A 27,486-nucleotide genomic window follows, 5' to 3' on the forward strand; every position below is an offset into this window, starting at 1 on the left:
CAAAAATGGGTTGCTCTATTTAAAAATGAGTGAATTGTGATTTTTGTAACTTAATTTAATTTATTATGGTAGCTTGTTAACTACATCTGCCTTTCTGATCATGCTAATTTTTTCTGGACATTGAAATGTTGTGCACTTAAGAATGACAAAAGAAATGTCCTAGGAAGTAATTTTAAAAAGCGATACTTCTAGGTTTATTAAATGATAGTGGGTAAAGAGCCCAGAAAACATGGGTTTAGATTCTTTCAGCTCAGGGACCACTGGCAGTGCAAACTGGTAATACAGTATTAAGGAAAAACCAAAATTCCCGTGTGCACATGTTTTCAAAGGCAGCACGGATTTCATAGGAGGACTTCACGCAATTAGACAAGTGTTAGAAGTGGGAGCAGCAGGCATATGATTTGTGTGAACCCCTCTTCAGTTTGTTCTTTTGCTTAAGAAATAGTTCTGAAGGAGACATCTTTTGTCTAATGTGTAACATGTTTGCTTTGCTGGTAGTGTGAGACTTTTCCTCACAGTAAGCATACAGTAGTTGGCTGAGGGGTTTATGCTTCCTTTTACAGATGCCGAGGATGTTGCATGCAGAAGAGAGTCATTGATCGATGTTTCTAATCCCCTGATCTGAAGATTAAAATGCTAATTAATATGTTACTCTTCTAGAAGAAATAAGAGAAACCAAAGTAACGTCACAAAAATTTATTGTTCTTGTCTTTAAACACCTGCATTCAAAGAGTAAGTAATATTCCTCATAGCACACAAATGCTGCTTTTAAAGTAATTTCAGACATTTCAACAAAAGGATCTTTATGTGCTCGTTTATGCAAGATAAAAATGCTGGCAAATGCTGTACGCTTAGTTGTAAGGCTATGTGCCTAAATTTCATGTACAGTAAGTATTAATAAGTTATTTCGCCTTTCACTCAAAAGCTTGCTTTTGACATCAGTTTTCTTGGGAGTAGAAGGGGAAGAATCTAAAACATAAAGTATGCATCTGCCATCTTTAAAGGAGAAACCACGTACAATAACATTTTGTTTATTTAAAATCACAAATGTGGTGGTGGTGCTACTGAATGTAAAATGGTTCTGAAGATAAAGTTCAGACTGCAATTTCCTCAGTAGTGTTTAGCAGCATTCAGACCTGAGGTTACTTTAGGTATAAGCCACCATGCTCAATCCCTTCCTGCCTGTATACCGAAGTACAAGCATTTCAGGACCTCACTTGAGATGTCCAATGCAAGAGGAATTCTGTATACATCTGGGGCTGGGCTGGCTAAACCCTATTCTTCCTGACATCGATGACATTTCACATTGTCTTCAGTGGAAACAGAGAGGTTTATGCTTCACTTTCAAAGATGCGTGATGAGACTCATGAGTATCTTGCTTGTGAGATTTGAAAAGGAAGTTTGATTACTTTCTAAAAATCAAATTACTAAATTCAGAGAACTATATCAGCAAACCCATCTACTGCATAATTGCAGTTGCAATATGTATGGTAAAATCAATCAAGATTTCATGATTAAATGGCAAGTCTACTAAAAACCAGCAGCAACTGCAATATCTACACATCATTCATACACACACTATAAATAAGAGCACTATAATAAGACAAGGTGCTTCTCTAATTCCAATGACAGACAGAGGCTGTCCTCCATAACAGATTCTTGAGGCTGTGTAATAACTGGGAAGTGAGCTGTTCCTCTAGCAGTGTTTTTTCAGCACCGAATTCCTGGGTTTGAACCCCATTAACAATCCGTGTGGCTCTTACTGCATTTACACTTGTCTTTTCCTCTATTTCTGTTAAAAGCCACTGGTGAATGTACTAGCATCATGTGCTGGGATTTTAAAAACTATATGCTGAACAACCTAGTTCAAATTCTGATCTCAAATACACATTGCCCTTTATCTTGTTTATATTCATGAAGCTAAAACCAATACCTTGATTTAATGGAGAAGAGTGCTTGTAGCTTGATGAGTGTCTTCAGATTTGAATACCTGTGGGAAAATCTGTGCTAAACAAACCATAAAATTGGAGTTTAGGATTAACTGTAAAATCAATTAGAAGACCCAGGCGCAGTAAGCAGCAAACATGAAAAGAATGTGGTGAGGAATTTTGCTCAGGAGTATTCACTGATCACATCTCCATGGAAAACAAGAGAGCAAGGGCTACAGAAAACTTTTGGCTGGTACATTTTTAGAACATTCTTGAGGCTTTTTGTTAGCCAAGAACAAGAGACATGTTCCACCAATGCAAAATAAATCAGTGCTATGAATGAAAAGGGGCTTTTCTGACAGAGCAGGGCATCAAAGTTTGGAGATGTCTTCTTCCTCCTTGTACATGCCTGGTTTGTAGATGACTCCTCTGTTGTCTTCGCCTCCCTTTTTGCAGCTAAAATAAAATAAATGTATTAAATAATTGCAATTCCAATGAAGGAAAAGCACAGTTGGTTACTTAAAATGGTCCATTATGCATGTATGAGATTATTTTTCTCTGTACCAGTGCAAATGTCACAGTAGCTTATTGTTACAAATATTTCTGGAGAGCAGCGCATTTTGTGTGGCAGAGTCAATGCTAATTGCAAAGGGATCAGGCTGCAGGAAAATTTGTAATCTTAGTCTTTTTTTTTTTTTGAGAATTTCGCTTTGGTGGCAAACAGTCTGGCTAAATGACCTTTTGTCAGTACAGATTTCTTCCCCTTAAATTATGTGACCTTTCGGAGAGCTCTTTTTCTGAAACTCTATTCCCCTCTTATGTCACTTACTGTTCTAGGAAAAACTCAATGGACTCAAAAAGCAGTAAGAAGCAGCAATGCGAGCAAAAAGAACAACAAGAACAAATGGCAATTGAGAAACAGAAAAACTGGGTAAATCTGTTATTGACCCAGCCTGCTTGTCCTGCTTAGTCTGGAAAGGGAGTCTTATTTCCTAACTGCTTGTGGGAGCAGTCAGTACCCAGAGTGGGCAGTGGTTTTGTGTTCTCCCCAGCACCCACATAAATTCCCTATTTCCGGTCCTTGTATCTTGTAAGGGTTTACATGAGCACTGTTCCAGTAATAATTATTTTGTGGAAAAACAACCTTATGTGGTTGCTTTTCACAAAAAATAACCATCCCTACAGTGGCAGAATGGTGGTCGCTGTGGCACAGAAGTCACAGCAAGCAGAAACTTGTAAGCCATATAAATATATTTTGCTGGAAATAAAATAGAATTACTTAGGAGTATATGATACAGGAGAAATAATGTCTACAGCGATAAAAACAAATAAAAGGTTGTAGGAAGAGATCATATCTGGTAAAAGATCAAATATTACCACTATAAAAAACATGCAAGGTGTCGGACATACAAGCACCTCTTTGTGTCAGAAGAAAAATTTGGTTTGACACTTTTCCCTCTGATGTGGCACCAGGCATCTTACCTTTTCCTCTTCAGCAGCCAAAAGGCTACTGAAAGAATCATCAGAACTCCCAGAACGCAGGCTATCACAACAGAAACAACAAAACCTAGGAAAAGATGGAAAGCATACGAAACAGTTTATTTCACTTACTTGAGAGGAGAAGGTTAGTCTCTGATCTGTCATAACATTTGCATTCTGCACCTGCAACTTCCCTACAGCCTGCTCATACCCTTTTGCAATGATGGAATAGGTAACTTTGCATAGATGTATACTGGAAGGTCCTAATCACACAACTGGATCCACGGTTCACACCTGTTGAAGTCACAAAGCTGACATGCAGGCACAGGCACAGCAGATCAGAAACTCTGGATTTCAATGCTATAATGTATAAGAGAGCATAAGCAAAACTGAAGAACTAAACTCAGGCAACTAAGGATGATAAATTTGATGCCTTTTGTTTTTTCAAGGCAGAAGAACACTGAATGTGGACAGCTGAAGTGATATGCTTTGCTGTTGAGAACATTGCTTAAAGGCATCTGAGAAGGTAAGAATGGATTCAGGAAATTAGTATAAAGAATTGAGTGATCCCATGTTTGCATTGAGATGTTAAGCATTATCATTATAATGCTGTCTTTGCTAATGACCTTCATATGTACTTTTGGTAATGAAAGTATTTTTATTTATTTTGGCCTTCCCACAGATCCTGAAGGTGAGCACTCTTTTCTTAACTGCATTTTCATAATTCATTTATACATAGCTTTTTATATTTTATCAAATAACTGTTTAATGGACATCAGAACTCTTTCAGAGTGAAGCTGACAGGTTCCATGTATTCCATCTAAATATTTTCTTTTATTAAATCAGCTATTAAGAAAATAGAAATATAAAACCTGGAGTTTAACCTTGACCCGTTTAACCCATTAGATGCTTTATTAAGTCCAACTGAATAGAAGAAGCTTGCAATCCATGGAGTTGAAGAAAAACTGTATTTTGAAAAAGGAGCATTTTGTTATAGTAAAGGTGCATCAAATAGACAATGAAATACAACACCAAATAGATAATTGTAGAAAAAGAGCTTGTAGTTTGAAGAGGAAGGGTAGGGGCCATATCTGTTTGATGAGAAGAACTTTTTGCAAAATTCAGTTAGATAGTATTTCAGCATGGTGCCATAATCAAACCTAGCCACCAGTTCCCGTTTAACTTGTGAGCGGTGGGAGGTTTGAACATGGTAATAAAATTTAGCTGCATGTATGTGAAGCTGATTTTATTGGAATAGATTGCTGACAGGCAAAATACATTCTAACGTGTGAGTTTTGCTGAATACTTTTTTAAGATTAGAGACATTTTTAAATTTAGTACTTGTTAATAGCGAGCGTGAATTTAGATTTTAATTGTTGGCATCAAAATGTAGATGACGGAACACTTCAGTCCTTTGCATTTTAGATGCAACATGCAGCTCGGTGACCCCATCTTGTGGCACCTGTGAAGGTGGTAGCCCTCAAGTCTTGACACTGAAAAGGCTGAGCTGCTCTGAAAATCCGCTTTAGTAGGGGCCTAGGGTTTGCACAACGGGATTTCTTTCACAAATTTCTGTGGTTGCCTGGCCCAAACCATGATGCTGTATATGGCCTCTCCTTCTCAATAAGTGTGCTCTGTTCCTGCCTACGCTACAGCGGGCTGCATCAGGCTGCGCACTTGAAGCCAGCAACCAGGTGCACTTTTAATCTTTAATTGTGCTTTGACAGGCACGTTTTTTTCTCTTCCCCCGCCTCCTCCTTGAGGTGAGGGGCTGCACCTGTGAGTGAGCCTTTGTGTCTGTAGTAGGTGGAATGTAAGATTATAAGGCTGATGAATAACTTTTTTGAAATGGGTAGAACATTTTTCTATGGTTCACTGATAGAGTCAATGAGCTTTTGTAATTAAACGTTTTTAGACTGAATGGGGTTTCTATTAAAGTAGCACTGAGCAATGCCTTTCGTAGCCATAGAGACCAGTTCTTGGGTGAGAACAGCAGGATGGGCAATAACCCATACAACTCGACTCTGGGAAGTCAAGCCAACTTTAAAGATACATTGAAAATGCTTTTATAGCTGATGTCACCTCTGCATGGGAGCCAAATAACATGGCGTAGGAGAGGGAGAGCCAAATGTTATTCTTGGGTTTGGCACTGGTTCACAGCAACAATTTTGAGAAAGTCACATACGGGTCAAATTTTCCCCTGTAGATAGAAATAATAATGCTTGCACAATTTCTGTGAAGTGCTTAGAGATTCCTGGGTGAAAAACATAGTATCTGATTTTTAGTTACTGGGGTCATCGATTGTAACTCACTACTTTTTAAGTATTGAGCGTGATTTACAGAGAGAAGGTAGTGTGGTGCTGAAAGGTCAGTTTAAGAAACAGATGGGAGATGGCATTTCTCATTTTTGACTGACCAGTCTCACTCAGAAAATCATTGGCTCATAGATGTGGTTAGCAATCAGCAATGTGCCCTTGCCAAGTCCACCAGGTATTGAATCTTGATGAACTGAGAGGGTAGAAAAAGTAAAAGTTGGATCTCTAGGGTTCCATGGTGAACTGGTCTTAAACATAAAGTAGCTGCTCACTCCAGAATTTCTGTTACTTCAGCAAGTGTTTCTGCAGTGGCATTGCTGTAGTAGATTGATTGTGCATGGATTTAAGAAAGATCCTGCGGAGGAAGCCTTACAGTCTCAGAAACTTGGCAGCCATATTGCAAATCCAGATTCTGCTGTTTAAAATCATTGTACATAGTCTGACTTGAGCAGAGATTTGAAGGGGGTTACTAAAATAGCCTTTCTGGGCCCAGCTAATTCTCTAGTTGGCAGCTGGTATCTGGGATTGGAGGTTTGGGAAGAAAGTTTTAACCTCCTTCCTAGTCACATAAGAAAGCCATGGGGGAGAGGGGTATTTCTGGTTGGCCAATCTACAAAAGCAGAAAAGGGACTGTCATGCTCTAGTTCTTTCATTTTTTTTCACAATTTAGCCATCTTTTACTTTACTCAAAATACTGTTTGTGCAACTAATACCAGTTTCTATATTAATCTTGGGGCTATTAAGGATTATTGATGATTTGGTAAACTTGTAATTTTCTTATATATTTTGGTTAAAATCTAGCAGCAAGAGAACTACTAGTGTAAATCTTATTTTAAAATGAGATTAAATTGAGGCATTGTTCTATAACTATTGCACTCTGCAAGTGGTAGCATAGGGACTTGGTAAGAGGCATGAAGATAGAATAGAGTGTTATGACTGTGGCTTTACATAGTGTACAAAGAGCAATCAAGGAACAGAAGGAGCAAAATCCCAAGTGTGACTTGTGTATGCCCTATATGTGAGTTGTATATAGTCACAGAAAGAAAGAACTTTTGTCTAATGCAGAGTCATATGACAGTCAAGAAACAAGGTTTCCATTTGTTACCAACATAATACAAACCAGTTTTTTTAACTGATAAATTGATAGGGAGGTTGTTCTGTTCCTTATTCTTGATTCTGAAGCAGTAAGATAAATGTTACTGCTTACTGTAGAGAACTATATGAGAGCAGAGATTGCAGACACTCTTCATGCATAGCAGAAAGGTGTTTGTGATCTTTCAGAAAAGGGAAGAATCTTATTTTTGTTAACATGTGAGCTGATGCAGACTGACACAAAGTTTTGGTAGCCAACAGTACTCAGTATTTTGTTTCAGTCAGACCTTGAAGCTGGGCTCCAAACTATAAACATACTAAAATGACAAAAAGAGACGATTGATCAGAGTAATTGCTCTCAGCAGTAATTCAATAGCAGAAATGGTAGCTTTAAATAGAAGAAAGATATAACTAAACTGAACTAGTTTAGACTTAAATATTTAATTATCTGCTACTAGTAATGGGAAAGACCATAAGATACCTTTGGCAGCAAATAAGCAAGGAGGCAAATGGAGAAACGACAAGGAAAGCAGGAAGGTGCTGCAGCTGCTTTACTGGAAAGAACTAGTGTGGATGCTTACAGTGCTTTGCAGTGTAGTCTCAACAGGCTTGGGGAACTTTGTGGTACCTGGAATGAATGCATTCCTAGCTTCCAGAATGAGGATGGGAGATGAAAACTACACAGCTATTATTGGAGAAAGTCACTTTCCTAGGCCATTATTTACAGACTAGAAGCTGGGTACAGATGGGAGGGTCCTGAGAACCTGAGCACCTTTCAAGATGCTCAGTGAAAAGTACAAAGTCATATAGTGACGACTAATCAGTGGGTGTAACATCTTAGCTCCTTAATCATATGTTAAACAAAAGGATATGTTATAGTGTTTCTTGTACCTCAAAACTAGGAAGTGTCCCACCTCTTCTTAAATCACTGCCCCTGCTTCTGTGCTGCAAGTTAAAATAGTTGTTTTTCTGGTCAATAGCTTCCTGCTGATGTACAGAAATGAGCACCTGTGGTAGTCTGGATCCCTGAACTGCACTGAAAACTGTGTGCTGCCTTTAGCACTGTAGCCTGCCCACCTTTATACACCTGGTCCATAAGGCTTCTCCTGACGATCTGCCATGTTGACTGCAGAGAACAGTTAATGACATAAAAATCAGAAGATGCAGCAGTTAAGGAGGTGTAGCCTTTATTGCTGGAGCTCTGGAGGTTATGAAATGTAGAGATTTAATGCAGAGCTGGAGAACGGGAAGTGATGGCTTGTGGTTCAAGCCATATAGTCAGTCAGCTTGAAACTGTTAAATATTTTTTACTCCAGTGTAAATACAGAGAAATGAAGACCTAAATCATTAGAACTCAATAAGAGGAATGTGCTTAAGTAGCAAGGACAGCAGCATCAGCATCCTTATTTAGATAATTACTAAGTTTTATGCAATAATTCCAGAGAAGTCACTCAAAAGAAACATCATGGTAAAATGATGTTCCTCTTACGGGAAGCTTTAGAAAGATTTCAGAATGTTTCCATGAGAACTGAAATGGTTCCCAGCTACAGAATGACTTCTGAAATTGTCTCTGGGTTTTATCTCAAAGGTGGCGATTTGCTTCAAACAAGGGCCAAATGCTGCTGACGCTCCACACTGCTCTGGTTGGGAGTTTTGATGCAGCTAATCTGACAAAGAGACCAGCCAACTTTTGGTGACAAATCTAAATCATCTCTGATTTCAGAGAAATGTTTTGTCTGGGATTTGTTTTTTCTCTTCTCTAATTTTCACTTTTCTTCTTTATAGCTTTATATTAGAAAAGATATATTACAAAAGGGGCTGTCTGCAGAGGGGAATGGCAAGAACAGCTACTGCAGTATGTTGCATGGAGAACTGTTCCCTGCAGTGGCTATTGTGTGAAATTTCTCAACACAGACAACTCCTGTTTTCTGTTCTTTCATCTGAACAGCGAGGAAACTAGCAGGCAAAGTTGAAATGATGCGCTAACACATTTTATTAATTTTAAAGTTTGCTGCTTGACCGATCTTTCTTGTGAAGTCTGCTTTTTCTTTTAAAAATCTTTTTCTCTCTGTTTCAAACAGCATAGTGGCTTGCCTAGATTAATCTGCCTTCAGTGTATGTGCCAGCTTCACAAATGCTTAAGAGCATTTGTTTGCAAGGCAACACAGAAATTGGAACAATACATTTTGCACAAACAATATACTCAAATGCCTTACTGTGGGGCACAGCTAAGCTTCTCACCACAGCTGCAGGTTTTTGTGCAATCCCCACCTCCCTCCCCAAACCTATGCATTGTCATTGTGTAACACTGCAAAATTAAACTTTTAAATCAGTTCTTCCTGGTAAGATGGCAATTTTTTTTTTCATTTGTAACACTGGATCATATAATACAGTGTTACAAATTATTTATCAAGTTTGAATTCCTCAAGCACCTCTTCTGATTCTGTGTAATTTCCCAAAAACAGTCCCCCTGAAAGGCAATTTTATAACTCCCTTTAAATGTGTGGTCTGCACAAAAGCAATCCTGGTATTACTGAGAACCAGCAAATGTCACTGGTGAGACAAGGCTAGCTCAAGCACTTGCGCTGACTGAAACAGCTCAGCTGTAGAGAACTGTTTAGTGCTTGGAGTGACAGCAAATATTTCTGCTAAGTGCGACCAAGGCCAAACGTCTTCTTTTTTTATCTCCTTGCCTTTGATCAGAAGGGTTGCAGGTCTTGCCTAATACCCATTGTAGAAAAAAACCTTCGTAGATACTCTTTGAACACCTTATTTTCCTATGTTTTTCTGTGCAACAATGCAGTAAGAGAAGAAAAGAGAACAAAGTGAACTGGGGGAAAACGAGATTGCTATATTTTTGTAGTGGTACAGTGCAACAGTATTGCCATGTCAGTATTTCAAATTTATTATGCACTGTTTCTTCACATAGAAGTGTTCATAGAACTTACCTTCATGGAAGGAGGTAAAAACCAGTCTTTCATGAAATTCCTGAACGTTTCGGAAGTTATTGACCATTTCCAGGGGTTCTGGGTCATCACTCTCTGTGCAGTACATGGCTGTTTCCAGTGCTAGTAGCTATAAAGGGAAGTACCCTGTTCAGCTCCCAGAATACAGAAAAAACAATGCCAGGGTATGGTCACTAAGAGCACATGTTTAAAATCAAAGGGGTAGTCAAAGAGAAGGATACACATTAATACTTAAGTCTTGCATGGCCTGTGAACCCAAATACAGCATAATGTGTAAATGGTGTGACATCTCCAAACCATACCTGTATTCTGTTTACATCCTGATAAAATCAATCCTGCTTATTAATTATCTGCCAGGAAAACTGGATGGGAGGAGACATGGTGGCTCTTTGCAGCATGTTCTCCCTAGCACAGTCTAATTCCTAAGCACAGTCTAATTCCTAAAAGCTATTTTATGAAAGAACTCTACTTTGGTAAAGACATGATCTGGCACAGGGGACAAAGAATGGACTTTCATAACAAGGAGCATGCAGTAATTTGATCAGATTTTTATAATAACATTTTCCTCCTGTGTTTATAATTAGATGAATCAGAAGACAGTGATTGGGAGTTTATGTAAGTGGCCACCTAACAAAAAAAAAATTGATTAGGTGAGCACAAAAACCATAAATTGGAGAAAAGCCAGGGGATTAAAGATTGCCAAGTAACACATCACATGCTTTTAAGAAACTTACTATCTACCCAACCTGTCATACCTAAGTCAGTCAGGATCAGCCTAGCACTAAAATACTTAGTGAATAGGATTCAGGCATAAAGCTTGAACAAAAATGATCTGGAAGTGACACGGAAAGACTCAAAGCAGGGAGTAAGTACACAGTGAAAACAGAAAATAATCTCACTTGACTGTGATTTTTCAAGCTGATACTAAATGAATTGCTATGCTATTGTCTGTCCTTTATTTGTTCTGGTCCATTGAAAACATGCTAACTACAAACAGAATAGGATTTTAATTTATGTCAGTTCTGTGATGTTCTTCCCACTTCAAAAATTTTAGCAATGGTTATCTTTTAGTTTTACAGGAACATAAGATAAATCTAGGCAATGAGAATATGTGTTTACTGTTCTTTAGCAGACAGTAATCAGGAAAACATGCTATATTTAAACTTGCCTGCTTTTGTGAAATTTTAACGGGGTGTCGGAAAACTGTCCAGAGAACACTAGGGTAGCAAGGAGGAGTTGTCAGGGATCCTTCATAGCGATAATACTCATCCAGTCTGTCAGGAAGCAGTTCTCGAATATTGAAACCAGGGACTCGGACCGTCTGATCTAAAACAGGGGATTTGTGTTAAATGTTGCATCATCACTACACAGGTAGTGTGCCAGTGAAGTGAACTTGCTTTCAGTTCAGTGAAGTAGGATGCTTTCAGTCATATCACTAGGAAAAGAAAAATATGTTTTAACAGACATGATCCCAGTTCAAATGTACAAATCTTGTCTTGGATACCAAATTGGAATTCTATAAAACAAACTGTGACCGTATTAACCAAAAACCACCATATGCAAGAATTAAGGCCCAGTCAGAAACACATGGTACATGCTACCCGTATACTCTTCACAGAAATGCAGTGCATTTTTAAGTCTTTCACTGTTTGTGACAGATTTGCCTGGGATTTCTGGAGTGGTTCTTCAGCCAGTTCAATCCCTCTCAGGGTGACACTTGATACCCCTAGCCATTCTCCCTCCGACAAAGCCTTATAGCCACTCACCCTTGTATTTCACGTTCCGGAAGTGCCTGAAGATCTTTTCATAGGATGGGTTGAAGGGTCCAATCTGTAATGAGCAGGTATTAACAGCTTGTGTAAATCACCACAGTCTGAATACGAGTCTTTGCTTCTACACACAGCAGACAGCAGCATTTGTCATAGGGCATCTCCGCTATCCAGATATTCATATACTAGAATGGCATAAGTACTCTTTTTTTTTTTTTTTCTCAGAACATTAACACTATCCTCAGAACCCCAATAATGCTCTTACTCACTCCAGAGCTGTTACAGCTGCTTTCTCATAATGCTGTCTTAGCAACTGCAGCATAGACAGACCTCTTGTATGCACTTGAAAGACCCTATTGCCCTTGCCTGTTCAGCATGCTGTGCAAATGAGGAGAAACCATTTCCTCTGAGAACGTTGCAGGCATAAGTTCTGAACTAACAGGCTTCTCAGATCATCTACTGGTTTCTGGTCAAAGCCACATTTTTCCACCCACAAACATTTTTTAGCCTGCTGCTCCTCACAGTCCAGGAAGATAAAGAATGACACTGTTGGGTACTGCAGGGCCACTGGCAAGGGCTATAACTCAACTATCAAACAAGACCATGTTTTTCAAATGCTACCAGCAGCTTTTCAGTCTAATCATCAATGCCTTTTCTATGAATTCTTTAGAGCTGGTGCTTAGCAACTCGTCTGACATCCAGACATAGTAAACTGGTGTCCTTAGATCAACTGTAATAGCTACCAGCTGTCTGAAAGTTTTTCAAAGACCTAATCTCCATTGTTTCCCTGTTTGATTTTTAAACATCATTGCTTAGAAATAACCAGAATCCCAGCGTTATTCCTTAGCATAATATACAATACTCTGATACTTTTCACAGCTGCAACTTCCAAATGAACTAAAATTTGACACAAAATTATTGCCAAAGTCTTAGAGCTGCTCGAAAGTGAGCTTGGCTAATATTAATGAGAATTAGAACTTTGACTTCTAACTAGAACATTTCCACTTTTTTGATCAAAGTGTCAAAACCTGGGTGTTTTCAGGTTTAGGCTTTTTTTTTTTTTTAATGCTGCAGAAAATCCTTGCATTTAAAAATCTTCTTTATAGTTATGGAGGAGTTTTAATTCTTCAGAAAAAAAGAGAATTTGTACAAGCTTCTAAAAATTTTTCTTTCAGGTCATTATTATCTTTAATTGCTTCTGTGTGGGGCTTTAGAGGGGAAAGTTGGAAGGCCGTCTTTCTGTCATCTTAAAAAGGGCACTGAATGTACTTGTTTACTGTAATCTGTGATTCAAAGAATCTGGGAAGTTTGTGACCTGAAGTCTGTGGTCAAATTCTAATTACATATAGTGGCCGAAGCCAGGGCTGGGTCTGCCTGTGCCTCTCTGCTGCGTTGAAACTGCTTCGTGCTACAGTAGGCAGCTTTGAGTAAGTGAACTGGAAATTCACTGTTTGATTAGCTCTACCAATCCTTAGTTTGTAAACAAATGCAAGAATTGATTGAGCATAGCTGAAGTTAATTTACTGAAAAACATGACAAAATATTCAGAATTCTTTTTTTCTTAAAACTTGTTCCTGTTTATGTACATGCAGCTGGAATCTGGTGCTTTTTTGTGAAAGAGAAAAGGAAGAACCTTTATTCAGCCATTGCATCCTTAAATAGTCTAAGTAATTTTGTACATTAAAGGTCTCTGATGACTTAAGGATTGAAAGCATATTCTAAACAAAAGCAAAGGTCTTGCATCCTACCTCAAGAAGAATAGCCAAAACTGCCAGTCCATCTGTTTTGTCCATTGCTGTCATTATGTCTGGGTATTTCTCAGAGTTATAATGTACAATATGCAGCTGCAAAGAAGGAGATGCAATGTTATGGTAACGTCTGGGGCATGCTCACATTTCTGTGTCGCAGCTGAAAAGGGCCAGTGCAGCCACCTCAGGCTAAGACAATACAATGGGACCCTTCCGTGACTGCTGGATGTAGTGGGAAGAACTTTTAGAGAAAAGGAAAAGATCCTGGAACTCCCAGCCCTGCGGTAGCTGAGTTATGCTCCCCCACCTTTACATAGTAGGGAGCGGGAAAGATGATCGATTACTTCAGCTTCAAGGCATCTTGACTGTAGTACTAGCAAATTTTTCTGAAAAAGTAACACCTTGGCACTCTTGGGCCTCTCTGATGTTTAGAATGCAAAACCCAGTGTTAAACGTAACCAGAGAAGAAACTGATTTCTAAAGTGTTGTTATGCAAGCAAATTATTCTGACTGATTTACCTTTTAATCATTTTGGGGTAAATACCTGATTGGTACTGCTTTTCAAAAATCTATTCCCAAATCCATAATTTTGGATTAGAAAAGATAACAAATAGTTCCTCACTGGATAGAGAAAAAGGTGAGTAAGGTAGACAGAGTAGTGTCATGCAGCTAAAAGATACACCTGGTTTACAGAGAAGAACCAAGGTGTCAAATACTTAGCAAATTGCTTGAATTTACTCGAGTGATCCAGTGCCAGCCCTGACTTTAATTCACAAAAGTGCACCAGAGCGCATCCTTTTTGTGGTGCACAATGCATTTTTTAGCTTATATACCCAGATCATAAATACTTAGATTAGAACCTTGCAGCCTTCTACAGTCACATAGCCAAGATAAAGATCTCACTTTAAAACAACAGGATCTGCCCAGCCTTCTTTGTTTCTTTCTCTGATCTGAGCTTCTTACCTCTGCTGCAAAATGCTTGCCACTGATTGTGTGCTCTGAGCCTTCTGACTTGTTTCTGTTTCCCCAGTGCAGGTGAAGTTGAGATGCAGTGTATTCAAACGGGAGGTTTCTGATGTACATAGTAGGCGACAGATACATTTTCACTGTAAGCACACCAAAACCAGATGGGAGCAAATGATACCAGAGCTTTCAAGCACAAGGCAAATAAAAATACTGTCTCTATTACATATGGAGTTTGAACAGAGCAGATTCTTAACTCAAATCCATCTCAGTCTGTGGTAGGAGATAAACACTTCAGTTGTCTTTGACCCTTTCTAGGTAATACAGGAGAATTTAGAATACACCCTTTTTCCATTTTCTTAAGCTAAAGGAAATGAATGTGAGAATTGTTGCTAATGGAAATATTTCGACTCCCTGAAGAATGCAAAATTATCTCGGTCTTATTGAAGAGACAGTTATTGATGTGTTGAAGCAAAAGTTAGGCTCATGTGCCTTTTTCAGTCTCCTTATAATGGTTGAAAATGGTTTAATAAATTAATATTTCTCACGGTATTTTTAAACTCCTGTTGTATTGAACTTCTCTTTTTTTTAGAAACATATGGCAAAGGCAAAGAAACTTTCCCCTCACTCCACTCCCCCTGAAACCCAGAGCATCGATGTTAAGCAGCAAGATAATCACAGGCCTTAAGAACTGTTATTTCCTCTCTTGATATGCTGCAGGGAGACCTTTGTATGCATTACCCTCCTTCTACTCAGTAATGCTTTCCAGTGTGGAAGCCAGGCTGGGTTGTCTTTTCTTGTTTTGTTTTGGGTTTTTGTGTGTAGATGTTACAATAGTAATTCTCAACTCAGCAGAAACTGAGTTGTTCACTTGAGAAGTTTGGTACTTCATAAAGCAATGGTTTATGTAAAGAACAGATTGATTTTTTTACAATTTATTATTTTCTAGTGTGAATATGGTTTGTTTCTGGAGTGTCCCAGACATGTTTTGCAGGGGAAACAAAGCTCAAAACCTTAAGGAAGGAACAGCTGCAAGCCTATGTATTTTTATGCTAGTGCTAAAAAGCTTATTTTGAGCTCTCCTGTTTTCAGTCTAGCTGAAGTAGGTAATTCTATCTGGATTAGCTGGCCGGTGAAGCACATAAATTGTATGTAGGAATGACTGATACCACAATACTAAGCATCCTACTGATTTCCTCTCCAGCCATAAAAGAAGACAGCAGCAGATGGTGTGATGATCACTCCAACAGAGGCTAATTTTTCATTACTCAGAACAATTAAGGTTGTATATGAGTGAGGTTTGTAGAGTGGGTCACATGTCCCCTGCTTTCTAGGAGGGCACTGACCTTAGAAGTGCATTCCCTTTTTTACCGAGGGCGGGGATATATTTTTGTCTTGGCTTTCATTAGCAAGTAGTTGAACCTCTTGTTTTAGGGAAGGATCAGATGATGGTATTGACATGGGCTCTACGAGGTATTTGCTTTTACCCGTGTGACTGTTATGTGAGGGACAACCTTTCAGTATTGTTCTTTTGTCTCCACCTGTTCTCTGGCACTGTTAAAGTCCACAATGATGATGTTTTCTTCTCTGCTTATTGCATGTCACTCACATCAGCTTAATACATTCCACTGTGACAGTAGAATCTTTCACTCAAGACCAAGAAAGGCTCTTGAGAAAAGAAGGTTCACAAGGAAAGGGTGTTCCAGCCATTCATAGTCTAAAGCAACCTGGTTTTGATGGAGAAATTGATCAAAAGGAAAACGAGGAACCATGCTCTAAGAGGTTGGCCCTTCCTGAAGAAAGAACTTATGTTCTACAGAGCAGGTTTAACCCACTGAAAGAGTGAGAAAAAAAGTGGTGTTTGCATGTCCGGCATCTCTTAACGAAGCATGCCAGAGAAGAGCAGAGGCCATTTTATAACACACATTCTTTTGAATGCTTATGCAATAGAGGAGGACACAAAGAAGGAGGGCCTTAGCTCTTCTTATTTCTGTGTCTTCAAATGTTTCAGGAAAGAACAACTGGTGGGACTAGCTTACTCATATTGTATATTGTGTCAATACAGTAGACTTTTATGCAACTGCATCTTCTCTGCTTTTACTTATCGTATTGACACTTTGATTTAGTCCTACAGTGGAGGTCACGTTTGTATGCTATTTCAAATTACTTTTCTGTCTTTTTATCCATCTTTCTTATCTTAAACTAAAGAGGTTTCTATCTCAAGCCAAAGGAACAGAATGGTGCTCTTAGCTTCCCTCCCGAGTAATTCAGCTGAGCTGCTTTGATTAGACTGGAATGTCAGAGACACAACGCACCCATATTTTATCAGTTTATCCCTTTTTAACAGAATCACAAACTCTGTTTCTGTTTTGGAGCACTCCAACCAAAGTAATAAGAAAAGCTCAGGAATTAATTCTGACATGTCTAGAGTTTATTTAAAAGCCATAGTCGATTCAGCTTAGCATTTGTACATAGTATATTCCCAAGTTTCCCTAGCCTGTTCTCTAGATATTGGTATGCTGATGTGAAGGCTTCGTCATCACAGATAAATTTCATCTTATAATCAAAGTAATTCACCCTTGAAATAAAAAATCATGAGCTCCAGCAATGCTTTCCTTCACAATCCCTTGCTGTCGCTGAGCTTCCTTACCTGAATGACCGTTATTGGTCAATGTAAACTGGTCAGTGGAGGACACATTATAGCCTATGAATTCTAAAGGCAAGAGATTAGAGTCATACTGGAGAATATCTTTGTGGAAATCTATTGGTGATTGGAATACTCCTCCACAAAATGGGTATTTCTTTGGCCAGGCCTTCTCTCCTTCAGGACCTGTGTAAATTAACAGAGAGACACATTTGTCAAACCTTAACTATGCAATTAATATAAAACCTCCCCTGTTTCAGCCTTCACCCAAAATTTGGAAAAGGCGTATTTTCTCGTTTTTTAACTTAATATCATCTTTTCAGTGTGCCGTTAGATAGAAAAGAGCCAAATGCCAACAAAAATCTCACATAGAGACACTTGACCGCCCCTCAGTTTTTTGGCAATCTCAGCTGCTGTGGATGTTATACCTTTGGGGTAACAGCTCACCAGGCTGGGGCTGCAGGCAGCAGCACCACCGCCAGCCACAGTGCCTCTGGCCCTCTTGTGATGGTGTTGGCTCTCTTCAGGGCCCACAAGCATGACAAGTAGAGTTGCGATCTGTGACGGTATTTGGATTATTTACTGACATGAATTATTTTTCCCTATTGAAGGCATGTGCACAGTAACACAGCTATTCCAGCCTTCTGAAGAAAACTGCTGAAAGAAGTGACTGCATGTTGACAGAGGGAAGTTTCCGTACTTTTCAATACAGAAAAAGCCAGACCTTTATAAACTTTTCCTTACTGTACAAACTGCCTGGCTCTATCTAGCAATATTGCATAATTCACAGTGAAAAGCTAACTTGCAAAAATGGAAGGTGTTATGATAATTTGACCTGCAATAACTTGCTCAAACTCTGGTGAAACTTCTTCATCAGAGTCTTTTGCCCTAGGTAGGATCTACAAAGAATAGATAATATCAAGAGATTTTTAATTGTGCCTTTGATTTAATGACACATTAATAGCTAGCAGCTGTTCACAGCTGTAAGCTGAGGCCATTTGCATTTAAATACCAAAAGAGATACTTGCATCTTGTGTTTCTCCTTGACATTGAAGATTCATTGTGATTCTTTCTAAGGCAAGAAGGTCTTTTGGGATCATCCAGCTGATTTGTGTAACACAGCTATTGGACCTCTCTGGATTAATTTCTACTTCAATGAAGCCGTATCTTTTAGTAGGAAAAACCCAAACATCTACTCTTTAAGCACTGCAGGTAAAAGATACTTCATTAGTGCCCAATGGATAATTACTGTCCTTGGTAGCTTGCTTTTTGCTGTGAGTTTGTCTAGCTTTGACTTTGTTTAGATAGTGATTGCTTTTAATCTTTTGCTTATAAGTTGAAGAGCCTCCTGTTAGCATACTCATGTTACTTATTGAAGTACTTGTAACATGGAGGACATAGTTTATCACTTCTCTTAAATTAAACAGATGGAGTTCCTTGGGTCTTTGGTTAGAAGGCTTCTTTTCCAAACCTATAATGTTCTTTGTGGCTTCTTTGAAGTCTCTCCAGTATGTTAACATCTTCCATGAATTGTGAATGCCAGAATCTAATGTTAGATGGGGTCATCGGTGACAAATGAAGTTCAGATCTTTAATGGAGGAAAATTAAGTCAGGAGAATATTATTCGAGGGTCACTTTTTAATGTAAAAGACAGTTTGCAAGGATATGGATAGTGGAGGTGAATCTGCCTGAAACAGTGCATGTGTAGAATTGGCAAGTTCAGTTCTGGTGCTCAAATACAGACTTACTTCCTTGTTAAAGCTCTTTAAGAGTTAGCACATGACATTGTTTGCAGTGTGGATACTCAGACTTGGTGTTTTTTGGTATAAATAGGCCTTTATGTTACTGTAACTTACATCTTTGACTCCAGTTCATTGCCAATCACATTAATTTCTCTCCCCTTAGATCTTCATGGTACTATCCTAAAGGTATTGAAATTCTTTTTAAAAGCTGATAAATGTTATGCTGTCATTATAGAAGACTGTATACTATCCTTTATGTATTTTTTGGCAAATAACAAATCCACCCAGAAGAGCATAAATTCCATATTATGAGATATACATACTCAAGAATATTTCCCAGGAAAATATATACCAGGAAATGGTAGTTTCTTGAGGTTGAAACTTGATGTGCAAGACAATAACACTGAAATTTAACACTTTCCAGGAAGCTAAGACTACAGCAGTGTCAGAAAAATTGGTAAGAAGCCTTTGTTGTAAGAAGACTTTAGTAATTTTTAAAGGTTTAAGGTTTCTGTACACTGATAAGGTAGTGAGTTTGCTAGAAGGCTTTAATATATTACATAACAGGTCTGGAGACTTGATAATTAAATAGGTAATTTTTAATGGATGCGTAAAATAAAAGTCTAATCCCAGCCAGTGGAAACCATGTCATGAAGTACCACTTACTTTTTCAGTACTATGTTTGGATGAATTGAATGCCCTTAAGAGTTGGCAACGGAGTATGGGAACTTCCACGCCAACATCAGCAGTTCAGAAGGGAACCTTTTGTCTTTTCTATAAAATGCTGTTGTTATTACAGTCTTTATGTACCTTAATCTTTATTAGCAGTTATTCTTTCCTTGACACAAATCTGCAACTGCATTCACAGGCTTCTAAGCTACAGCAGTTTACACTTTTTTCTCATTCCTGCTCAATTAAAAAAACCCAACCAACCAAAACAAAAAAAACCTTTTCCTGGTACAAACCCGGTTTTTCTAGAAATTCTGCCTTTTGTCACGTAGTCTTCCTAATTTCAGTGCCTTAAAACTCCTGTCTCAAAGAGCTGAGCTCACTGCAGCTTGGGTTTGCATATGTGAAATTGAGATTTCCATGGTAGATAAACCACACAGCTGGAAGGCATTTCTCAGCAAGCTCTGTTGAAAATGAATGATTGATTGTGAACCAGATTTTCCTTTTTCTGTGCCAGTACATTCAGATAAATTCAGTGCAAATCACATTGTGTTTACAAAAGCTGTGTCTGATCACTGCTGAATAAAGAATAGCATGTGGATGTATTAAGATTGGCCTATACTACAAGTCCCCAAAGGTATTAACATAATACTTTTTTGCATATTATATTGCATAAGATATTGCAAAAATATCTTAGTAGTTAATTTCTTTCTTTTGTGACAACAGTTACGACAAAGGAAAAGACCCAGACATCTCAGATGATGACTACTGCTATGAGGACCCCATCAGGACTGTGTCAGCAGAGCAATAATTGTGCCATGGGCCTGTCCTACCCACCAGCACTACTATTCAGCTTTTGGAGTGAGCAAATTAAGGTATGGAGCTGTTGGTATGGGTAGAAGTAGGACCCATCCTGCTACAATGCAGCCATGAACACTCCCTGCTGTAGGGAGTGCAAACTCAGGTTGCTCAAATCCAGCTTGTGGGCTGTCTTCTTTACAGGAGTTCCCAGGGCCACGTTCCCCTACCATGCTGTCAATAACCCTGAGCCTGGCTGTGCCCTCATGGCTATTTTATAAAGGATGTCTGTAAATAAACCGGTAATAATTCTTTGGATAGTCTGGCTGCCCAGCTGCAGAGTGAGATGGGTGAAGTACCCATGGCTGCACATGTGCATTGTATCATCTCCTTTGAGAGCTTTTAGCTTTCCATGCCTAAGCCTTTAGCCAGCCCTGCAGCCCTAGTGCTCCTGGGTGATGCAGGACAGATGTTCCTTTAAGAACAACAGTGGTGTCTCTCCCAGGATGTGTACATTGGCTGATGTAGAAAAAGAAGAAAACAGGCCTATGAGACTCCAGTGTTACCAACAGACTTTTGCTCTGATGATCGATTAATATTCATGCTGCTCAAGCCTCTCACGGGGTATCTGAGTTCTCATGATCTGACGTCAACTAATGTAGTAAAATGCACTGCGTTGGTAACACGGGCGATGTCTGTGGTATTTTTGCAGCCAGGCAGAGCAGTCTGCCCTGTTTTCAGCCGGCTGGGAGCTCTGTAGCTGCCATTAGCCCAGGGCTGAGTCAGTAGTGAAGCCTGAGAGTCCAGGCTCCCTGCCACAGTAACGTGACCACATGGTTTCCATTTCACTCAGAGCACAGAGCTCAGTCATACCATTCTGTGTACACATATCCTATATGTGTATATCTTCCGTATACATGTCCAGAGGGAAGCTTGTGAGAGAGGGGAATTGCCAAGGGCTGCAGCTGTCCCTGTGACTCCATTCCAGTGCTGTATGAGAATTTCTGGGCATGTTCTAGTGTGTTCACTAAAGCTGGTATTTTCTAAGGGAAAGTGAAGCGGTTTTAGCCCAGGTTCTCAATACCTTACTGAATTTGAGTATTTGGCAACAGTAAAACTAAAGAGTTGGCAAGTTCAATTAGCCTCATGTTTGTTAACAACAGTTCTTGTGTCTGCACTGTAGCATGAAGTTGTCTCCTCACATGCTAAAGCACGTTGATAATTCCGTTGGCACTATTACTTTAAAATTGGCTGTAAAGCTAGGTTTCCCCATTGTAGCTGCTTGTCCGCTCTCGAGGAGTGATTCTGGTTCTTTGATTTCATTCCAGCCCTCTTACATTACAGAAGCAGAAAGCCAGAATCCAAAGAACTGAAGCCCAGTTCTTCAATCCTACCAATTCTCCTCTGGGGCAGAGGACTTCAGGCTTGCACCTTCCAGCCACACAGCAGCATTGCCAAGAGCTGCATGCACATGCCGTCCTGAGCTATGGGGCACTGGAACAATTTCAGTTCTTTACTGAAAACACTTTTCTCATGGTACACTTCATCTGCTTTGTCTGTTTTATGGAAGGAGAAGCAGCTCATCAGAGGATGCAAAGCAAGCCTGTGTCAGAGGGAGCTTGAGGGCTTATGCCCCAGCTCATTGGCCTGTTCTGTTTCTTGCAGGCACTGTTTCTTGAGCTCTCTAGGAGAGTAGTGAAATCTGGAATAACAAATAGCATCACTGCAGTTTGGCTAAGGAAGAGGCAAACAGAGGAGAGGTTTAATCTTTCTATTTATTGTATCTAATGTAGTGGTCTCCATTGTAGCCAAGCCAAATGCTCATTCCTTTGGAAAGCTTGTGCTGAAAAGATAAGGCCTGATCACATGCAGTGTCACCTTGCTTTGCCACCATGCCCTGAGCTGCCAATGCTGTATCAACATTCAGCTTTACGTATTGTCATACTGAACAAATAGAACTCTCACTGACAATCAGAACTCAGATTTCTCCTCCACCCATAAACTTGCACCTTGACCCCCATCTTGACATCAGTCTGCACTGTGATTATAATGGCTTGACTTCCTTTCCCTTGCTGTTGACTTAATTTTAGTAGGAGGCATTGCAAAGTGTTGCAGGATAAAGGTGAATGGTGGAAAGTGTAGGCTGCCATAAGGAACCACGATCAGCAGAAGAGTATGAGGAGGCTCTTTTCTGGCTGACTGCAGTCTCTCTAATTGCCAATTTTCTCTGTGCAGACCAATGTTCTACCTCTGCTTTGTTCCAGGTATATGAAAAGAACTCATCTGTACAAATTCAGTTACCACTTTAATTTTTTGAAATTGCTTTTATATGTTTTTTCTAGATAGATTTGAAAAATCAGTAGCTGAAGGGAAAAAAATAAGAATCTGTTTTGTGAATCTTCCCTCTGTCCTCCCATGTATGTTAGAAATCAGACTGTGGTATGGATGCCTTTAACAGGGATTGAAGTTGAGCACTGAGAATAACATACTCTGAAATAAACACTGGTACCCAAATTCCCAGAAGAGGAGAAGTAACTAATTTAAACAAGCATTACCCTTGGAATGAGAGCAAAACTTCTACTTTGGTGATAGTAAAAGTCTTGCTTTCCTTACTACCCAGCAGGATTAGGTTCCTCTGACGACTGCTGCCAAGGTGGAAACCCCTGGCTTTTGTTATTCAAACTGTGTTAAGCCTTTTTTTTCTTAATGAGAATACAAAGTATACTGGCAGTTAGATTAATACCTATAGACATGCAGCTGACAGGTTTCCTTTTGCTTATGTGAAATGAGTCAGGTAAACTGGAGCATAGCCAAAGGGAGTAATTCCTAGCAGCAAATTCAATCTCAGAGGTTCTTTGTGCTGTCTTGGAGCAGCACCAAAAGCTTAGGAACAAGCTTTTTCTGCTGAAATTCTCAGCATTGCCGACTTCTCTGTGGGCACGGGGTGTATAAAACACTACTCTGAATGAAGAAATAACTGGCTAGAGAATTTGATCAATTAAAAGAGAATCTCTAGGTAATCTTCCTAAGCAGCCATCAGATCCTTCTGGGTTAGTAGCTGACTTGAAGGACTAGTGTACAAAATAACACTGCTTTCCTTGCAGCACTGGGATTTTCAGGGAGCTGGCTCTCCAGTAACACGATGCAGGTAACTTGCCAAACTCTGACTCTACTTAAAAATGAAGACCCATGCTCTGTGCAGAACCAGGCTGAAATGCTGCTGGTCTGTGACCGGGGTGAAAACAGAGGGCTTTGGGGAACTGTTGCAGTAGCAGGGCCAATCTTAATCTGCTGAAGTTCCTGTTATTTTGCAAGGCAATTTAGACTCCAATAACTGACTCAATCACCCAGATATGAAACCTGATGGATGGAGAACAGATTTCAAGACAATGGACCAGATCCAAACTTGAGTAAAGATAGTGAACCCAGTAGGTTCTCGTCGGAATACATGTGGCATCCATCCCCTTAAAATACAGAACAAAGCCATAACTTAGAATGTACAAATTAGTTAGTACTTACCAACATAAGACCATTTGGACCCTGTTTAAAAACAAAAGAAATATTACTGTGAATATTTGAAATTAATCTTACTCTGTAAAGAAACAAATTGCTACTGAAACCCATGTATTGCATTTTGCAATACTTTTGTCTGTCTTTCTAGCCCCATATGTTGAGCAAAATTTAGACACTTTCAAAGATTATGAACTATTCTCACGCAAATTATAATTATCCCTGTGATCCTGCACACAGGGGCGACTTTCGTGTGGTCACTTAAATCCTGGATCGTGGAGTGAAACTGTTGTCAAGTTTTTTTTGGTTTGCTTTGCTTTGCTTTTTTCGTGGAATAGCCACAGACTACATAGGTACCTCCCTGATTTTTTTCTGGTTAGGAAGCTAAGGAATTTGAACAGGGTGTAGCTATAATGAAGCCCCTCATGCCTACTTGAGGAGTTTGCAAAACATCATGGATTGCCAGTTGCTACACTCAGAAATGATTGACAGTCATTTCTGTACAGCAGCTCTGGGATTTGCCAACTGAAACAGACAGGAATAGATGGACTTTGAAAAGAGGCAGTGTGATACACAAACAGATACAACTCTGAGAGCCCTGGGGAGTTGAGTGAGTGTTAAAATGATCAATATTTATTCATTGGTTAAGGAACTGAAATTAGGACAGTGCCTCTGCCTGTCTTTGGAAATGTCTTGACTTATTTAATGCTCTTTTCAAATTTTTTTTCTGGTCCTAAAACCTACTTACACTCATTCAGCTTGCTGTGTCTGACAGACCTGAACAGTTTTGGTTATCAGGCTAATGCAGATCTTTACTCTATACAATTTTATCTCTGCTTAGAAAACAGTCCTGAATTTTGAGTCTTGCAAATACTCAGTGTGCCTGTGTGCGCGTGCATGCATGCATGCAGAAAAATATTTATCCTTACACACGCACGTCTGCTTAGTACATGATTCTTGGCTGCATTTCTTGTACTCTGAAGCGTGGTCACAGATACAGCTCTCCAAAGAATGTTGTATGAAATGTTTGGGATTAATTTGTAGGGATGTACAAAACAGCTGCACTTAGCTCTTTTGTTTTGATATGTGCTAGGAACACTAAGCTCTCTGCTTTCAGTTCGTTAGAACCCATGTGCCTTGTTCTTTTACATTAGGATTTTCAAAACGAGGTCTGTGTAATCATTCTGGCTGAAGTCCCCAGGTTCCTCACATAGAATTCATGCACTGTCTTAGATTTCAAGATGAGAAACCTCATTCTCCTCTTCCTTTCTCTCTGCAGGAGATTATCTCTTACTGAGATTTTTGGGGGTACTTGTGTCCTCTGGTCAGCACATATTGTAGGTAAAACTTGCATGAAGATAGCATCTGACTGTCAACAGGATTTAGAAATCACCCCATCCTCATCTGAGCAGTGTTTGAAGAAATATTGGCTTAACTACAATAGCTACTCTGCTCGTGCTCTTACTGCCCATTAAAATGTGAACAAGGTGTCAAAACTATGATTTTTATATTCTAGAACAACCATAAAACAGTCAATTTCCAAGTTTTTCAGTATTTTGGGCATTTATGCCAATTGAAACAAAAATAAATGAAAGCTTAAAGTCTTTTGCAAAGTGCAATTTTCCTTAGCCTCAGAGCATTTTCATGACCTGCCGTTCACTACCATTATGACTTTATTGATGAACACAATAGTAGCAACTAGTGTAGGTAGGGCTGAGGCACGTTTAACTCTTAATTCATTTAACTTAGACCAGGAGATGAATAGATGACCAGATCTTAAAATCTTCTTAACTTTGTCTGAATGTGTAAAGCTGACATCCTCCTACTGTGAACAAGGTTGCTAGTATCCATATTCTGCTTGATAGTGAAATGAGGATGCCACAGACTGTCACACAGTCCTGCAAAATCGAAGGAAAGTCAATAGAGCATCTTGATTCACATCTGGAAGGGAACTATCAACAGCTCCATACCTGTAAACACTCTCCTGCCTCTTCATTCATGTTGGAGTGCTGATGAATAAGACAGTTTCACTGATCAGTATCAAGGGAACAAATACATTTCCAATGTCACTTGGGAGCTGGGAAAGTAGGAATGGTTTTAGTTTTGATAATCTATGTTACTTGTGTCTCTGACTTGGGAAGATGTCAGAGACAGGCAGATGCTGTAGCTCTTACCATTTCTTGGTGGCAGGTGTCTAATTCTAAGATAGGAGTTCTCCAGCATTCCCTTCAGGGCACATATCTTTTTGACACATCCTTTCACTTCCGAACTTTCTGTGTTGTCAGAGAAAGCACACAGAAAGCACCAAGCTCTAGGAACCCCTGCTCTTCAGATGGGAGATTCTTCTAGGGAATACAGCTTTTTTCAGAGGCTATATGCCCAAAATAAGATGACCTTTAAAGTTTGAATTCCACCCCTTATGTAGCTCACGTGAAAAATCCAGTAAAATGCTTATCTTGGCACAGTTCTGTATGAAGCTGATTGCTCTGGATTATGCTTGAACCTTCAGGATTTTTGTCCCATGAATATATGTGATGAGTAAGTCCTCCCACATGATCCTTTACAATGATTTGCCATCATATACTATAATCACACTAGGTGGATTATAATTAGCTTGAATGGATGAAAATTGGTTATAATCAGCTTGAACAGATGACCATTAGCTCCTGAAAAGAGAGAGGAACACTGGCCTCCCGAAACGTCCTGCTAAATACAAGAGAATGAGGTCTAGTATATAGGGTGCTTCACAGAGATCACATTCTTTTCCTCTGGTTTAGAAATGAAGAGGGCAGAGGGAAAGGTGTGATGCTTCCACTAGCTCTGAGAAGGGCCAGTCTCTGCTTCTTTCTATGAGAAACATAAAGCTCACAAAACAAGGCATGCTGAGCATGCAAGAAGTGTGTAATACAAACTGAATCAGAGAACAAATGTCTTTTTCCTGTATATATCAGACTACCTGTTCTGAGAAACTGAAATAATAACTCCCAAACAACTGCAGGCTGCTACAATATACATTTTGAGCATGCTATTGAAGTAGTAATAATTATAAGATGCCAGTTTTCTGCATGTATTAGCTACCCTAAGTTACAAGTAACAAAAAAATAGAAGGCTGAAAGACTTTACCATTCAACGGCGCTTGCATTGAGGGTTGTATCTTTAGGAAGAAAGTAAGCACAGTAGCGACTGTGACTGTACTGAAGCTCTTGGCTGACATCTCAAGGAAAGACTTGTAATATTCCAACAGGTTACAGGTTTCTCTGCACTCTAAAGAAACTCCCTTGTAGATATGTGGCAAACAGCAGAATGCACACATACAGAGCTTCCACTAATGAGTTATTGCCCTTCTCTCCCCTTGTCTCTCTCCTTCCTTTTAGGACTGCTTTTTATAAAGCTCCTGAGACTCAACCCAAAACAAATGATGTAATCAGACCTGCCTCTAGGTCACAGCACCCTCAGAAAACTGATCATATCCTTCACCACTTCAGTTTTAGTAAGCTCCTCACAGGGCAGGCTCCAGCACTTAGGGAGGGGAACTTAAATGTAGAACTTCAGAAATTATTTAGCAGAGACACAAATGCTTAAAAAAGCTGTGCTCTTATGGGCCGTACTACAGTAGGGTTTTTCTAGCCTATTTCAGAGTGCCTCTCTCAACTCCCATTTTTGGACCAGTGTGATTTAGCATAATGGACCACTGTGAGGACTGGTGGGAGGGGAAGAGAAGTGAGGCTGTGTGTGGGACTGTTAATAACTCAGAGGGACCATGGACACTTCCCACAAAAACTGTCCAACTTGTCAGGAAGGGATTTTTTTTAAGCTGAAAGCTCTTGGAACGGGGAGAACACATGAAGCAGGGAGGAGTGAAA

General features: G+C 39.4%; 1 protein-coding gene across 1 annotated transcript; it reads right to left on the bottom strand.

The window, feature by feature from the left end:
* Positions 1–681: 681 nt before the first annotated feature.
* CA12 (carbonic anhydrase 12) lies at positions 682–26,959 on the bottom strand. The gene is made up of 10 exons (XM_040602425.1): positions 26,747–26,959; positions 23,633–23,653; positions 16,911–17,090; positions 14,261–14,403; positions 13,298–13,393; positions 11,547–11,610; positions 10,949–11,106; positions 9,763–9,889; positions 3,411–3,495; positions 682–2,384 (listed from the first exon to the last, which is right to left on the bottom strand). Exons 1-10 carry the CDS (start codon positions 26,934–26,936, stop codon positions 2,300–2,302), a joined length of 1,149 nt encoding a protein of 382 aa, XP_040458359.1. The 5' UTR covers positions 26,937–26,959; the 3' UTR covers positions 682–2,299.
* Positions 26,960–27,486: the final 527 nt, after the last annotated feature.

This window comes from Falco naumanni, chromosome 7 (genome assembly GCF_017639655.2).
Source record: "Falco naumanni isolate bFalNau1 chromosome 7, bFalNau1.pat, whole genome shotgun sequence".
Taxonomy (NCBI): domain Eukaryota; kingdom Metazoa; phylum Chordata; class Aves; order Falconiformes; family Falconidae; genus Falco; species Falco naumanni.

Coding starts and splice junctions, on each gene's coding strand:
- CA12 (XM_040602425.1), bottom strand. CDS start 26,936: ATGTGTGCATTCTGCTGTTTGCCACATATCTACAAGGGAGTTTCTTTA. Junction 3,496..9,762: donor TTTTACCTCCTTCCATGAAG/GTAAGTTCTATG, acceptor ATCTTTTCCTAG/GTTTTGTTGTTTCTGTTGTG. Junction 2,385..3,410: donor TGGCTGCTGAAGAGGAAAAG/GTAAGATGCCTG, acceptor ATTTTATTTTAG/CTGCAAAAAGGGAGGCGAAG.